The following is a 16,065-nucleotide window of genomic DNA, read 5'->3' as shown; positions in this document are numbered from 1 at the left end:
TATTACTATTTTGAGGACTAATTTTACCACTTTTAAGACAATTGTATGCATGTCATACGTTAACACATTGTAGAATTTTTCAGTGAAATTACCTATCTTCTAAAAAAAAAAAATCGAAACAAAACAGAATAGTAACACCAAAACAAAATAACAAACACAAAACAACTTTACTGAAAAGTGAAAACATGCTAAATCATTTAGGCACGCGATAATGTTTTTTGACCTTCAGAGTAGGACTAGGTAACCATTATATAAAAAATTATGAAACAGTAATATCAATATGGCATAACTTTTGTGATATAAAGTGTGCAATCTTTTGGTCTAGGGTTTTTATTTTATTTTGGTTCACAATTATTTAATTCAAATTTGGACAAAAATTAACGAAATTTAGTCATCTGTTAATGTACAAATTTTGTAACACATCTTTATAAACTATGTTTTTAGTATATTTATTTGGAAGATCATTGTTATTATTTATTAAATTTTTTAATCCATTCCTTGATGTAACTCTTGAAAGTGCAACATATAATTGACCATGTGTAAAAACAGGTTCAGATAAATATATACCAACGTAATTCAATGATTGACCTTGACTTTTATTAATAGTCATAGAGTAACAGGGTCTTGTTGGAAATTGTCGCCTTTTTAGAATAAATGGTCATTTATTTTCAGATGCAGTATGAACAATTCTGGGTATGAAAAATGTTTTCCCCATATTGTCTCCTGTTAATATTTTCGCTTCAATCAGTCGATCAAATAATTTTGTTATTATCAATCTTGTCCCATTACATAGACCAGATATTTGATTTAAATTTCTTAAAAGCATAATTGGCATTCCAATTTTTAAAATCAATTTATGTGAAGGTAGCCCATTAAACTCAAGTTTATTTAAAAATTGTATAGGATATAAAACGTTAATGTTTTCATTATCTCTAGAATTTAATAAAATTCTATCATGACTTAAATAAGTAGTTGTTTGACCTGGTAATGAATTTACAGCATAATCGTTTATATCTCGAACCATTGTATTTCGTGGTGTGACGATTGCACGTTCTTTTAAATAATTGAAATTTTTGTAATTGATGTCAAAATTTGGATAAGTAGCAGTAAAAATTGCTTTTATTGGATCTGTATAACTATCAATAAGTAAATCATTTGGAATTTCAACCCAAGATGTATCTTCATCATTTTCATAATTTATTGAACTTATACAACCTTCCCCAATTCGTAATAACCAATTTGCAAAATTAGAAATAGTTTTTCTATCTTCATCAGTTAAATTTCTTCTTGTTAATCTCATATTTTCTGTCAAGTGAAATATTTTAAATGATGACCAGATATATGAACTATTTAATGAAGCATCAATAATTTGCTCTTTACTTCCTCCTGTGACAACAGGTAGAATTTGTCTAAAATCTCCGCCCAATAAAATAGGTTTACCACCAAATGGTTTATTTTGGTCTGATAAAATGTCACGAAGACATTTGTCTAGTGCTTCAAAACAATGTTTATTACACATTGGAGCTTCATCCCAAATAATTAATTCTGCTCTATCAATTAATTTTGCAAGTTGAGTACCTTTCTTTATTGGACATATTGATAGATTATTAATTACCAGAGGTATTTTAAATCGAGAATGAGCAGTTCTACCGTTTGGTAATAATAATGATGCTATTCCAGATGAAGCAACAGCTAAAACGATTTTCCATTTAGATCTTAATTTATTTATAATTGTGTGCCATAAAAATGTTTTACCAGTTCCTCCATAGCCATGTTCAAAAAAAGTATTACATGTTTTTTGTTCAATACCTTTAATAACCTCATCATATACAATTTTTTGGCCTATATTTAATTGAGCGATTAAACTCGCATGCTGGCATTTTAGTTCAACACAGTTATAATCTAATTCTTCTCTTAAAAGTCTATTATTTAAGTCAAACATCATATCTGTATCAGGCATCGGTAATTGATGATCTTTCAATGAACTTGATGATTTATTGAATATTTGTTCCAATTCAAATAATACTCTATTTTTTAGCTCTGACTCATTGAGAATTAAATTTGGATTTCTAACTTCAATTCTAACTTTGTGTAAAATATTGTCTGACATATTTACCCAATATAAATCAAATAGTCTTTCAGGATCTGCAACATCACAAAACAAAATAATTGTAACAAATAGTTGACGGATCTCAAAAGCTGTCGCAACATGTAAAGAATTTTGTAATGCTTCAATCCATTCTTTATCATCACCTAATAGACCTAAAGCTTGGCAAGCTCCTTGATAAGAAGGATATTCAATACCATTAATTGTTTTTATTGAATCAAAACTTTGACAACCTTTTTGAATATTTAATAACATTCTCATATAATATAATTCACCCGCTGTAAGATATACATATACTATTGGACCAATACTTTCAAAATTTTTTCTTGGTGTCCAACATTTCTTATGGTCATCCCATACAAATTTACTTGGAAACTCTGTATAAGTCAATTTAGATCCTTCGGAGTAAATCATATTTGCTTTAAACCATCCAGTAAGCATAGTATCTTGTACACTTTTATGTTGAATTATTGATTCAATTGATTGACATTCATTAAAAACAATATTTTGTTCCAAGGGCATATGAATATCTAAACGCTGAACAGCAGGATGTCGAGAATGAATAGAATATTCAAACAATCTCCAAACAGATTCATGAGGAGTTAGATATCTACAATTAAGATACGTTGCAATTTCATCATTTAAATCCTCGATCACGTAATAAAATTCGAGCTCGATCTGGACCTTTATTAATGTATTTAAATAAATATTTAATTAACATAGACTGACAACATGACTCAACATTTATGTGAGCATTATATCTTAATAATAAATTTGAGTTATAAGGCACAACAAAATTATTTCCAATCTGAACACTATTTTTCACTACAAATTTCATAGGATCGTCACGACGTTTATATATAGAAGGCGTATTTAATTCAAACGTAGTATTTGTATTATATGACTTTGGAAAAAATTTTGAGCATTTTCCGTTTTTCATGCAAGGAGATTTCGAATTAAATTGTCCACATGGTCCATGTATCATAAATTCACTAACAATTTGAAAAAGTTTGGGATTTGTATTTTTATCTAGTAATTTAGCTGAAATGATAGAATCAATATCAACAGCTGTATAACATTTATAATCCTTTTTTAACCAAAATAACATATGAGCATGAGGTAGTCCTCTCTTTTGAAACTCTATTGTATGAACATGTGCCTCAATTTTCCCAAAAGGTTCTCCAGATTTGATATAAGTAATCATATCTTCTAATTTTATTTTAAAATTCTTGAAATTATATCATGTCTATCTTCAGCTCTACGCTTTGGTTTATCTTGTAGATATCTTTGAATTTCTATCCATTTAACATTGCAAGTAAAAGTTATAAATAAATCAGGATTACCATATTGTCTGCAAATTGCCATAGCATCTTGATAATTATTAATCATATTTCTTGGACTTCCTGTATGAGAACTTGGTAAGATGATTTTTTTTTCCCTAAATTCGAAGCTTTATTCATTCCAGCTCTAGCAGCAGTATACATCTCTTTCAAAATTTCAGTCCGAAAATTCTTTTGATTTTTTCTAATCCAATCCAACCGATCTTCTTCAACCGTTGCATAAGCATCAACTAAAAATTGTTGGAATAATCGTTCACCTTTTAATAAAGTATTTATTTCATTATTTCTATTTGAATTTGATATGTAATATATTCTCGCATAGATATTCTTTGTCTTTTTTTTGTAGAACTTCCTGTAGTTCGCTGCATTGTTAAATCTGGTTTATATCCATCTTCACCATATGGGAAAAGTATTGGATATTGTAATGACATATATTTAGGATATATTTTAGAAATCCGTTGTACTTGTCCATCATTTGATTCAATGATTAAATCTTTATTTGAATTATGCTCTCCTATATCACCAACAATTAAAGTATTAAACCACCGATTTCTTTATTGATTGGTATCTCATATTGTTTGCTATCAATTGGTTGACGATTAAGTATAGTCATATTCAATACAAGTACAGAATGACTTTCATATTTATCTCATATAGTTTGGAATTCTTTTACCAATTCATTAGTTTCGTCGAACATTTTAATAAGTCCCTCAACAATATTTAATCTAATATTCTGATTAATATGATTAGGATCAATTGCATTAATACGATTTGTAACCTCATTCTTTGTATCATATATATATAATTGAGCATATTTAGGAGGCTGTCCATCAGAAGATAATATAGAACCCATCAAATGATGTACTTGACCACTAATTTTAAAAATATAAGGACCTGATCCACTATTTATTTTATAGTCAATTGTTGCTCCCATTTATGTAAAAGAAAACATTGAATTATAAACTCTGATATTTTCTCTAAATAATTTGCTCTCTGGGCCATTATCAGGATTTAATAACATTTCAAGAAAAATGGGTGTTGGTTTTGCTTGTTCGATTTTGATTTGACCTTTTTTACAACAGTTTGTATAAATAAGAGGTGCATTTGCAGATGATTTTTTAATAGCTTCTCCAGACCAAAAACGTGCATTACAATAATCGCAGGTATAGATGTTATCGCCAGAATCCTCGTATGTGACAACCAATCCTACAGTGAAGATCATACTTGTTTCTATTAGATAATTTCATTATTTTTCAACAACTACAAAAATTTGGCAAGACTAACCTTGTATACTTCTTTGATATGATGCTTGACCAAATGGTTGTAAACATTCACCTATACAGAATTTGTGAACATACTGATCAACACCGACCATTATAATTTGTGAAAGTATCAAGATCAGAAAAAGCAGCAAAACAGATTACAATGTTGGCCCATACTTTCCTATAAATACAAACATTCCAACGAACTGATTTACAATGCAAAGAACAAAAAAGAACCTTGTAGCAGACTCTTAAGAAAAGCAATCAAAACTTGATGGTTATCACTTAGCTACCATATCTACAGCTTTCATCGGAAAACATTACTTAATCATCAGATATTTCCTAATCAAACTCTTAACATACTTATTAACTTCTATGATTCATTCATATCAAAAATTGACTATCATCGAATGAATTTCTATTATCTTTTCTGCAGCAAAGGAAGAAAAAAGGACAGGGAAGAAATACAGGGGTAGTACATGAAAAAGATATAGAGAAATAGCTCATAAAAGACAGAGACGACACTAAAATTATTTACACAATAGACGTCAACAATTCCAAAGAGAAAAGGAGACCAGCAAAAAATGATGATAAAGTGATGAAAACCATTAAACTAAAAGAGAACCAAAACTAATAATCTCAGTAATGCAAGGTAATACCTTCACAAAACTTCCCATTAAACAGAAAACAAATCCCTCAAGCACACACTTATCAAACCATCAGTTAATGTTAGATACAATAAAGCATAACTATTATTAAAATTAACTCAGATTAAAATTAACTCAGTACATCAAAATAATTAAAAAATCTACCTTCTGCAACCATGAATGGATTTAGAATCCAAGGCTAACATATGACAATCAATTTACTGATTTAGAATCCAAGGCAATTTGTTAGAACAAAGAAGAACCTTCTTCAGGATTGAATATGCATGTATTTAGTTTTCAGGAGTTTTATTATAAACATATCAATAATAATCATCAATAGTTACCCGCGCTTTGTAAACAATAATATACAAAAATATGGATGTGGTTACCATGTCTCCAGTTTTCATGAAAACCATTAATAATGCCCCTCACAATAACCAAAAATCAAACAACATGAATATAAATCAATGATGGAGAGCACATACGATTAGATTCAATTCTTCCTTGCTCAGTTGCCTCTCCAATTTTGTGATTTTCAGCACGACACTGGCGTAATAATTTGTTCATTCTCCTCATCATACTCTTTGGTGCCACCTCTGCATCCTCAATAACGACATTCTCGCATTCACTTGATGCTTCAGAAATATCTGAATGAAACACTATAACCAAAAATGAAAGAACATCAATTGATATATACTTGTAAAAAAATACTTATAGCTGGTAAAACTATTTATATACAACAATGTTCCAAAAGACATAACATGTACTCACTTGTTCTCCACCTCTTAGATTTAACAGGATTAGATTCACTTCTTCCTTGATCCTCACTATGTTCAAATGCATCTAGATTCTGAGGTTGATTTGATGGATCAGCAATGTGTGGATGCAACACTATAAGCAAAAATTGAACAACATTAATTAATTCATACTTCTAAGCAAATAATTATACTTGTGAAAACTATTCATATACAACAATATTCCAGAACCCATAAGATATACCCACTTGTTCTAAACCTCTTAGAGTTAACACAATCAGATCCACTTCTTTCAGCAGCACACTGCTCTAATAATCTCTTCATTCCTCTCCTCACACTCTTATCTTCCATCTCTGCATGATTCAATTAAAATTTATAACATGCTATTATGTATACACTCAAACACAAAGAAACAATGAAGTGAAACAGATTTAAATATAAAACCACATGAAGCAAAAGAACTAATTAGTATAGATTTAAACAGAAAAACTTGAAAATAACAAAACATAGAGCAAAATCACAGCTTAGATTAAGGTTAGATCTAAAGGTCCAAAAAAATATCTACTTATACCTTAAACTTCTTATATCCAAAACCACACAAATCAATAGTATTATAGAAACTCAAGCCAAAAATAAATCATCCTGGACCCATCCTAGTAACTGATCCAAAAACAGTGCAACTAACTTCTACTATTGTAATGTGAATGCAAAGTAATGATATTGAACACTAATATTGAACAGAAGTGTCCAAAGGAAAAAGAAGAAGGGGCAAAAAAAAAGGCTGATATTGAACAAAAGTGTAAATAGCAGAACCAAGGTTTAATAATTTGACAATTCATTGAGTTTTAGAAACTCTTTACCTGATCCTATTTGTAGTTCTCTAATTCTTTTGATTTTAAGAGCAATATCTAGCTTTAATATGTTTTCTTGTTAGAAAAAAAAAAAAAAAAACCAAGTCCAAATTTCACATATCCAAAAAATTGATAAACACGCAACCATGCTCAAAGGTCATTTTTTCCTCTACTCAATAAAATGAATCCCACAACCCCAGCCGACTTAACATGGCATCAAATTTGACTTGAACAAATTGTTCAGGGACTAACAATCAAAACGTAGGAACTGTAGTTTACCAAAAGAGAAAAAGAAAACAAAACAGTGTAAAAGCAATTAAACTGAGAAACAAAACTCAACAAACAAAGCACAAATAGTTCCATTATCAATAATTTGCTAAATATACATATATGAAATTTGCTCATGGGTTTTACTGTACTAAGAATATAGAAAATTCACATTCTTTGAAAATATATATACCTGAATTCAAGACAGTTGAATAATCTGGCTGCAAACTGCTCCTAAAATCTACAAAATCAAGTGACAACAATTAGAAAACTTGATATTATCATGGCTATACATACTACATATAAACTCAATACAGAAGCAATGTAATAAAATTTACCGTTTATAACTGAATAAGAATAAGCAAGCAAGACGACACTGAGCAATAGGCAAAGGAACAGCTGCAGAAAGATGGTGCCAAAATTCTTTTGCATAAAATCTGCAGAAATCAAATAAAAGCCTTCAATTCCAGAACAACCAACAATCTACGAGATTCTAATAACTTCCCCATCGATATAACATACAGTAAAATCATAACTTGAAACCTCTCCAATCAATAATCAACAACCCGGACCCGCAGACAAATAAAACGCCCCCAAAACGCAGAAACCTATACCAATTCAAAACCACCAACAACAAAAGACCCACTCAAAAACCGAATCACACAAAAACTGACAAAAGCAATAGCAGCAGAAGCAAAAAACTTACACACAAACTCTTGTCAAACTCGCTAAAGCCACAAATTCGATACTGTTGACAACAACCTTTCTCTTTCTTTCTCTTTCTTTCTCTTCAAAACCGACCCTCTGATCCAAATTAACAGCGACAGGCCCTAATTCACCGACGACGAAGGGCAAAACCGAAATCCCTCTTCTCCTACTTTCTAAATTAGTCGATGTGGGTAAGTCAAACCCTTCCAAGCAACCCAAAACAAAACCAGAATCAGATCCCAGTTCTCCTTCTTTCTAAATTATCTCTCCTTTTTCGGTTTCTAAATCTAGATCGATCACTCTTTTTTCCCTCTCACAGTCTCTCTCTCTATCGATCACTCTTTTTTTCCTTTCACCAAGACAAATGGACGGTCTCAGAACCCTTAGATCGGGAAAAGAACATCTTCCAATCCAATAGAAGGGCAAAAACATCATTTCACTGTTAAATGTACAGTTGAATGAACAGTGCGAGGAACAGTGATTCGGCTTTAGATATATGTACTAGAAATAGCACCCTGCGAGTTGCCACGAGACTCGAAATTTAGCAGAAACAGAGGTGCGAGAAATAAGAGGAATCTTAGAAGTATATGAACCTACAAAGTAAGCAACTACAGCCATAAGTAGAGAAACATAAAATTTCATTGCAGAGTATAAGAAAACTTGTTATTGTTTCTTTCTATGCATAAAATTGTAAAGTACAAATCAAACTGAAAAACACAAATCTAAGTGATTGTCAACCATTAACCACCACGATAGTCTTCAACTTCCAAAAAGAATTTTCCTTAGACGATTTGATTTCCTACAGTTCACCTACGAAAGTAGATAACTAACAACACCGTTAACATGATTGAAGAGAAGTATTGTAATGCAAATTATTGGCAGGTTAATTTTCTTATGTAAACCTCAGCTTTTAATGTATCCAACAAAGTACAATGTATTATTTGTAGGCCTGACAATGGGATTGAAAAAAAGCAACCCAAGAACTCAAAAAATGTAAATATCAGGACTGAAAAATGCAGGATTATAACCAGATCGAAACTATAAGTATAAGGCTCCAACTGCAGTTTAGTTCTCTGCTCTAAATAGAATTATACTTCTGTAGATAAACACAGCCAAAAAATGCAGCAACAAATCAGGACATTCTCATTTATATCACTACAGCTATATCTAAAATTATCCTTAAAGTGCCTATCAGCATGACAATGTGTATAAGTTATTATTTGAAAGGAACCAAAACGTACATACGGCGTCTACAAATTAAATTAGTTGATACAGGTCAGGTTTGTTCGCCAACTTGATGCAGACCTTGAACTCTCTGTCTATCCTGTAAGATAAGTTTACTAACGATTTAATAAAGCTATAGCTCTATGATATTTAATAAAGAAATAACCAGATAGAATGAAAGGTACAGCCAACTAAACCAAAAATATTATGAGGAGAAAAAAAAAAAAAACTGAACTCACCCCAAGAAGTAAACATGGATGTGTTAAAGTAAAAATGGATTGGAATTAGTCTACTCATTTCATTCATAACCCCTTTATATAGGGATAGGATTACAACAGAAATATCAATTACATTGATGATACTAAATGCTGATTGAGCTGTGATTTGTAATTGTTTGATTGCCTCTTCGTCTGTTTCTTTGACGAAGCCACATAATGTGCTTTTCCTTTAACAGGATGCGAATATTCCCTCTTATAAAATGGTAAGATTTATGTCCTTTTTATATGTATAGCAGCACATTAAGTATTCCATTTTTCTACCTTTTTAGTAGATTACATGTTAGATTCACTTCACATGGACTACACTACTTCAATACAGAAGTGTTCAGAGATTTACTTCAGATGTTAGTAGTCTTATTACAAAATATTTCCTGGTCTCTCTTCTTTTCTAAATCATGACATTTACACCTCCACAGAATTGATCACACCTTTAAATCTTCATTTTCGCTAGTTAATAAGACATCTAATGAATCATACCATATATGTGCCATTCCAACTAGTTTAATCATTACATATGAAATCCACTTTTAGTGATCCACTAACCTAAAGGCGCAAATGCATCTGCAATGAAATATTGCACACACAAACATAGGGAAGAGCATCTATGGTTTCCTTCAATTATTAAGACAACATCATAACATGCGTAGTTGAGAGGTTGAAATAATTCCCCTTGATGTGGTGGGTATCAAAGAATAAAAACAAAAGTAGTTTAAAGCGAAACCAAAATTCATAGAGTTGTTTACTATCACATTTCCCACACTCCCATTTTCTCAAATTAATAGCTCTTACACAACCACCTGATCAAACATCAATCAATCCGATCAAACATTCAAACTTTAACAAAGAAATGAACATTAGTCAAAGCTAAACCAGTATGATAATCAGTTTTGATGAACACAAACAAAAACCCAAAAACAGTAAATGTAAATGGTGCAAGAGAGGCGGACTAACCGATCAAATTGAACAACTGAACATTCCAAAGGCCGATGTGTTGAAAGGACAAAAACAACTGAACTGATAGCCTATGAACATCGTCGTCTTCTTCTCCTGTTCTTTTCTCTTAACTTTGCCTCCTCTCTGTCTCTATGAGTGTCTGGGGTACAACTAAATAGCTTGTCACCCAAAACCAAAGATGAGAAAACACCCAGAATCCGCTCAACTAATTACCCATGCGGATGACGAACCCAAATTTTTAGAGTTGGTGATGAAAGCTGAGAAGAGATTTGATACAAACCGCCTAATCAAAACCTGCAAATCCAAATCCAATACATATCCCACATCAGAATAAGAGAACAATTCAAAATTGAAACAACAGAATCAGGGTTCAAAAGAGAAACAAAAAAAAAAGAACCCTGTGATCAAAACCCAAATCCCTTTCCCACTTCTTTCCTTGTGTACCTCTCCGATCACACTCGTGACAAAGAGCAACCGACCTCTTGCTGAGATGATGATCTCTCTCTATCTCTTCGTGCAAAGCAAAGAAACACACGCACTCCCTCTCTCTGTCTCTCTATCGTTCATAATCTCTCTGGATTGTTCTGGCAGCAATTGAATGAAGAGAAGATTATAGAAGGATGGCAGACTGTAATTGAAGGAAAAGAGCAAGGGCAAAATAGTCATTTCACTATTAAATGAACAGTGCGAGGAACAGTGATTCGGCTTTAGATGTACATGATTTTGTGTTGATTTCTTCATGTTTTCTTAGCTAGTTTTCCATCTATTTGAGTCATTTACTCTATTTTTATGTTTTGTAGGTGTTTGGGAGCAAAGTAGAAGAAAGGAAGCTAAATCAGTAAATCTACCTGTGCAAATCAGTCAACTTCGACACGAAGCTGAGAGCAGCTCAGCATGAACCAGACAGTGAACTTTATATGCTTGGAAAGCTTCGGATGTCTAGTTTCCAGAACTTTTAACGGTTCATTCATATCATTTTTCGACAAAAAGTTATGGCTGATTTAGTACAGCAAGGTCGAGCAGTCCGAGAATCTGACACTTTGACGGAAATCCATGATTTGAGGCCTGAATTCCTTTTAGAAGCCCACCAACGAGTATTAACTGAATATCTCTGTTTATTAGAGATATATGACATATTTTTATGGGTGAAAATTATTAGGAATCTTAAAGGAGAAGCTACTTGATTCCTAAAAGGAAAAGAAGTGAAAATCTCCTAACCTAAGCAAAAAAAGAGGGAAGTGATCAGTTTGGACGTAGAGGGCCTCACAAGAGAAAGAAAGAACGACATCTTCTGCCATCAACTAGCCGCCATCTCTTCCTTTTCCTTTCTTCTAGTTTTTGTTTTGTTCATGACTATGTCTAGCTAAATACTTTTGTAGCTAGGGGCGATTTCAAAGCCCCAAACATGTTCAATTCATATTGATGACAATTCAGTTTTTGGTTTTCTATATTATCAATTGAGTGTTTGTTTCACCGTGTCTACAAGATGAATCTTTGCTTGTTTGTTTAGGTGCGCAACTAAATGAATAGGTTAGGGTTCTAATGCTAGGAGTAACACTAGATTTGTATATGTCGTGTGTTGATTCCAATTGAGTAGCAAAATGTTTTCTTGAATTACATGTGACTCAAACCCTAGGTTTAGCAAGAATACCAATGTACTTGTGACCCTAGATTTATCCAAACCCTTTTCTTGCTTAATGATTTTGATATGTTAAACTTAGCGAGCTTGTGTCTAGGCTGCATAATCGGAAATAGATTAAGTGGTGAGCTTGTATTCACTTAACGAGGAACTAAGAAAGGGTAATGGGTTAATTCGAGCTTGTGAGTTAACTTCGGGTAAATTCAATTGAGAATTAAGATTCCCTAACTGAGCTTTGATATGATTGAGTGTGTTTGGTGGTGGAGAATGAGTCCTTAGCTTTGTTTCTGTCAATAGTTTTAAAGTTATAAAATCTGTTTCTGCTTTGTTATCTTACTGTGTTCAATTTTACGTGATTTATTTCATATATCAAATCAACTCCGATCGTTCTGAAATTTTGTATGCGTGTTATTCAATATGTCTTTAGTATCGTGTAAAATTTATAGAAAATTCCATCAAGTCTAGGTTAGTTAATTAATTTATTTTCGTTAACTGTTCAGTAGCATGGTTTAGAGTAGTTTGTGACATTTGGTTAGCAGTTTAGGAACAATCTTCAGCGGGTAATGACCCTTGCTTGATCACTATATTATCAACAATGACATTTGAGTGCAAGGTTTAAGTTGTGCATCTTTTAGACGTATCAACTAGAGGGAGGAATTATTGACTTCCCATTTGTGAAAAGTGAGGATCAATTGGCAGATATCTTGACAAAGGCTGTGTCAAGTAAAAGCTTCCATTCATGCCTTAACAAGTTGGGTATTCGAGATATTTATGCACCAACTTGAGGGGGAGTGTCAGCATTCATGAAGTTATCCCAACTGCCCAACTGCATAGCAGACCAACTACATTGGCTTTATTCTTTATTGACTTCTCTGCCATTAGTTATTGTATTCTATTGACTTCTCTGCCATTAGTTATTGTACTCTATTGACTTCTCTGTCATTTGCTGTTGTAATAGTTAGAATAGTTACTATAATTCCTATCCTCCCAACTGTAATTGTAGGCCTGAACATACTAAAATCCTCCTAACTGGAGATGAATATACATAATTGATATTACCATTTGTCACAATTAAGGCACTTGTTTGTACGTAATTCATTGTTTTCCCTAGTTTGAAAAAGCATCTTTCGGGTACACGCGCGCCAGAAGAAAATGGCAACCCAAATTGGGCAAAGATCTAGAGTGACTTCTTTCTAGTATTGTTTCTGAATCGTATTGCATCCTTGTATGAAATCCACATTTCTTCCTTTGCATTTATAAGTTGGAGGAGACAAACGTATATATGCGCGCTTGCTCTAACATGTTCAAAGCATGTTCCATTAGTAACTAGTAAGTTATGGTGGTTAAGGTAATTGACAAACCCTTTTTGTTCATTGTGCAATTAAAATTCATAGCATTCCATTGACTCGAGATCGATACGCAGAGGCTGCAAGTGTTATTCAACTGGAGCTGATGGTTCTCATGCCTTAATTTATGCCTCAAATTGGTGTTATAGAGTGAGACTGATCTGTATATTGCCAGGAAGCAATGCTTGTAAATAAAATTTGACATGGAAAACATAATTTCCTTGGTGCTGACTGTATTGCTGACTGATTAATTGCCTATTCATTATCTTATCGCTCATTAACAATTAGATCATTACTTGGTCCTTTGATGCCTTTTAAGTAAATGTCATCCTTGACCAAATGCTCGCTAGCTAGTAGGCTACTAGCTAGGCTTCTGACCAAGGCATCTAACTTTCAAATTGTGAACAAGTTAACCAAAAAGATGAGCAGTATAAAGAAGTTGGTCAAGAACAAAGAGAATCCGATCAAACAGAGCCCCTCTAACTAAATTTATCAAACAATGGAGCAAATTACAAAGGGAAAGAGGTTGATCTTGTTCCCACTTCCCCTTGAAGGCCATATAAACCCCATGCTACAGCTGGCTAATCTTCTACACTCCAAAGGCTTCTCCATAACCATCATCCACACCCAGTTCAACTCCCCAAACCCTTCAATCCATCCACACTTCACCTTTCGCTCAATCCCAGATGGGTTGTCTGAAACTGAGGCTTCCCCCAAAGATATCATCCTTCTCTTCTCTCTTTTCAATACTGAATGTGTTGAACCCTTCAAGTTATGCTTGTCTAGCTTGTTATCAGAGGAGCCTGTTGCTTGTTTGATCTCTGACTCTATATTCCATTTCACTCAATCTGTTGCTGAGAGCTTTAAGCTCCCAAGGATTGTCTTTGAGACCGGGGGTATGACTTCTTATGCTGTTTTTACTCAGTTTCCACTATTAAGAGAAAAGGGCTACCTTCCGGTCATGCAAGGTGAGTTTTCTTCCTTAACTTTTTCTTCTACGGATTTCAGTTTTGCGTATCAAATTTGTTTACCAAGTAATATCACCTATCACGATTGGTTGCTTTTTATTAGAAATCACTAAAATTTGGATTTGACCTTAAAATAAATAATAACTATCACTCGTGTTTTGGTATTCAAATTTGTGAACCCTAATAGTACTATTTCATTGTTGACATTAGATTCCCAACTAGAAAGGGTGGTGACGGAGCTTCCACCTCTCAGAATCAAAGACCTTCCGGTGATCCCAAAAGGCGACCCGGAGAAATATTTTGAACTATGTGTAGTTATTATGACCAAAATTGCAGCCTCTGATGGAGTCATTTTTAACACTTTTAGAGACCTGGAAGAGCAAGGACTGGTAACATTGCACAAACAATACCCTAATCTTCTAGTTTTCCCAATAGGCCCCTTTCACAAGTGTGTCCCTGAGGAAGCCTCTTCTTCAATTAGTGACCAAAGTTGCATTTCTTGGCTGAACACCCGAGCACCAAAGTCTGTTATCTATGTCAGCTTTGGGACCATTGCAGCAATAACCGAAGCTCAGTTTTTGGAGATAGCTTGGGGACTAGCCAATAGCAACCAACCTTTCTTGTGGGTGGTTCGACTTGGATTAGTCCACGGGTCGGATTGGCTCGAACAATTGCCTAGTGGGTTTCTTGAGAATTTGAATGGGAGGGGTCACATTGTGAAATGGGCACCCCAAAAAGAAGTGTTAGCACATCCATCAATTGGAGCTTTTTGGACTCACAATGGTTGGAATTCCACATTGGAGAGTGTGTGTGAAGGTGTCCCTATGATTTGTATGCCTTGTTTCAGTGATCAACTGGTGCTTGCAAGGTACGTAAGTAAGGTTTGGAAAATTGGGTTGCAGTTTGAGAATGGAACTGAGAGAGGTGAAATTGAAGAAACAATTAGAAAACTAATGGAGGAGAAAGAAGGAGAAGACATCAGAGACAGAAGTCTGAAGCTAATGGAGAAGGCAAATGTTTCCTTCAAACCAGGTGGATCTTCATACCAATGCTTGGATGGCTTGGTCAAACATATTTTATCATTTGAATAATTTGTTCTCCAAAATTTGCTTAGATATAGCAAGTCCCAAGCTGGTTTCAGTAAGATTTTTTGGCTACCGCCAAAAAAAATGCAGCAACAAATCAGGACATTCTCATTTATATCACTACAGCTATATCTAAAATTATCCTTAAAGTGCCTATCAGCATGACAATGTGTATAAGTTATTATTTGAAAGGAACCAAAATGTACATACGGCGTCTACAAATTAAATTGGTTGATGCAGGTCAGGTTTGTTCGCCAACTTGATGCAGACCTTGAACTCTCTGTCTATCCTGTAAGATAAGTTTACTGACGATTTAATAAAGCTATAGCTCTATGATATTTAATAAAGAAATAACCAGATAGAATGAAAGGTACAGCCAACTAAACCAAAAATATTATGAGGAGAAAAAAAGAAAAGAAAACTGAACTCACCCCAAGAAGTAAACATGGATGCGAATATTCCCTCTTATAAAATGGTAAGATTTATGTCCTTTTATATGTATAGCAGCACATTAAGTATTCCATTTTTCTACCTTTTTAGTAGATTACATGTTAGATTCACTTCACATGGACTACACTACTTCAATACAGAAGTGTTCAGAGATTTACTTCAGATGTTAGTAGTCTTATTACAA

At 33.3% G+C, this 16,065-nt stretch overlaps 2 protein-coding genes across 2 annotated transcripts; one reads left to right on the top strand and one right to left on the bottom strand.

The window, feature by feature from the left end:
- Positions 1-4,381: 4,381 nt before the first annotated feature.
- LOC112187398 lies at positions 4,382-11,040 on the bottom strand. The gene is made up of 9 exons (XM_040506357.1): positions 10,838-11,040; positions 10,391-10,687; positions 7,568-7,666; positions 7,423-7,470; positions 6,360-6,464; positions 6,128-6,247; positions 5,842-6,015; positions 4,732-4,782; positions 4,382-4,653 (listed from the first exon to the last, which is right to left on the bottom strand). The coding sequence occupies exons 3-9, from the start codon at positions 7,659-7,661 to the stop codon at positions 4,382-4,384; spliced, it is 864 nt and encodes a 287-aa protein (XP_040362291.1). The 5' UTR covers positions 7,662-7,666; positions 10,391-10,687; positions 10,838-11,040.
- A 2,789-nt stretch (positions 11,041-13,829) lies between these two features.
- LOC112186729 (UDP-glycosyltransferase 76B1) lies at positions 13,830-15,548 on the top strand. Its single transcript, XM_024325228.2, has 2 exons — positions 13,830-14,346; positions 14,557-15,548. Exons 1-2 carry the CDS (start codon positions 13,878-13,880, stop codon positions 15,435-15,437), a joined length of 1,350 nt encoding a protein of 449 aa, XP_024180996.1. The 5' UTR covers positions 13,830-13,877; the 3' UTR covers positions 15,438-15,548.
- Positions 15,549-16,065: the final 517 nt, after the last annotated feature.

This window comes from Rosa chinensis, chromosome 1, assembly GCF_002994745.2.
Source record: "Rosa chinensis cultivar Old Blush chromosome 1, RchiOBHm-V2, whole genome shotgun sequence".
NCBI lineage: Eukaryota > Viridiplantae > Streptophyta > Magnoliopsida > Rosales > Rosaceae > Rosa > Rosa chinensis.
Note: the sequence above shows the minus strand (reverse complement) of the source record. Positions and strands in the feature narration are given on the sequence as shown.

Excerpts from the sequence above, each read along its gene's own strand:
- LOC112187398 (XM_040506357.1), bottom strand. The coding sequence starts at position 7,661 with ATGCAAAAGAATTTTGGCACCATCTTTCTGCAGCTGTTCCTTTGCCTA. Across the intron at positions 6,465-7,422 it reads TTCAACTGTCTTGAATTCAG|AGATGGAAGATAAGAGTGTG; the intron begins GTATATATATTT and ends TGAATCATGCAG. Across the intron at positions 4,654-4,731 it reads ATATCAAAGAAGTATACAAG|GATTGGTTGTCACATACGAG; the intron begins GTTAGTCTTGCC and ends TCTTCACTGTAG.
- LOC112186729 (XM_024325228.2), top strand. The coding sequence starts at position 13,878 with ATGGAGCAAATTACAAAGGGAAAGAGGTTGATCTTGTTCCCACTTCCC. Across the intron at positions 14,347-14,556 it reads CTACCTTCCGGTCATGCAAG|ATTCCCAACTAGAAAGGGTG; the intron begins GTGAGTTTTCTT and ends TGTTGACATTAG.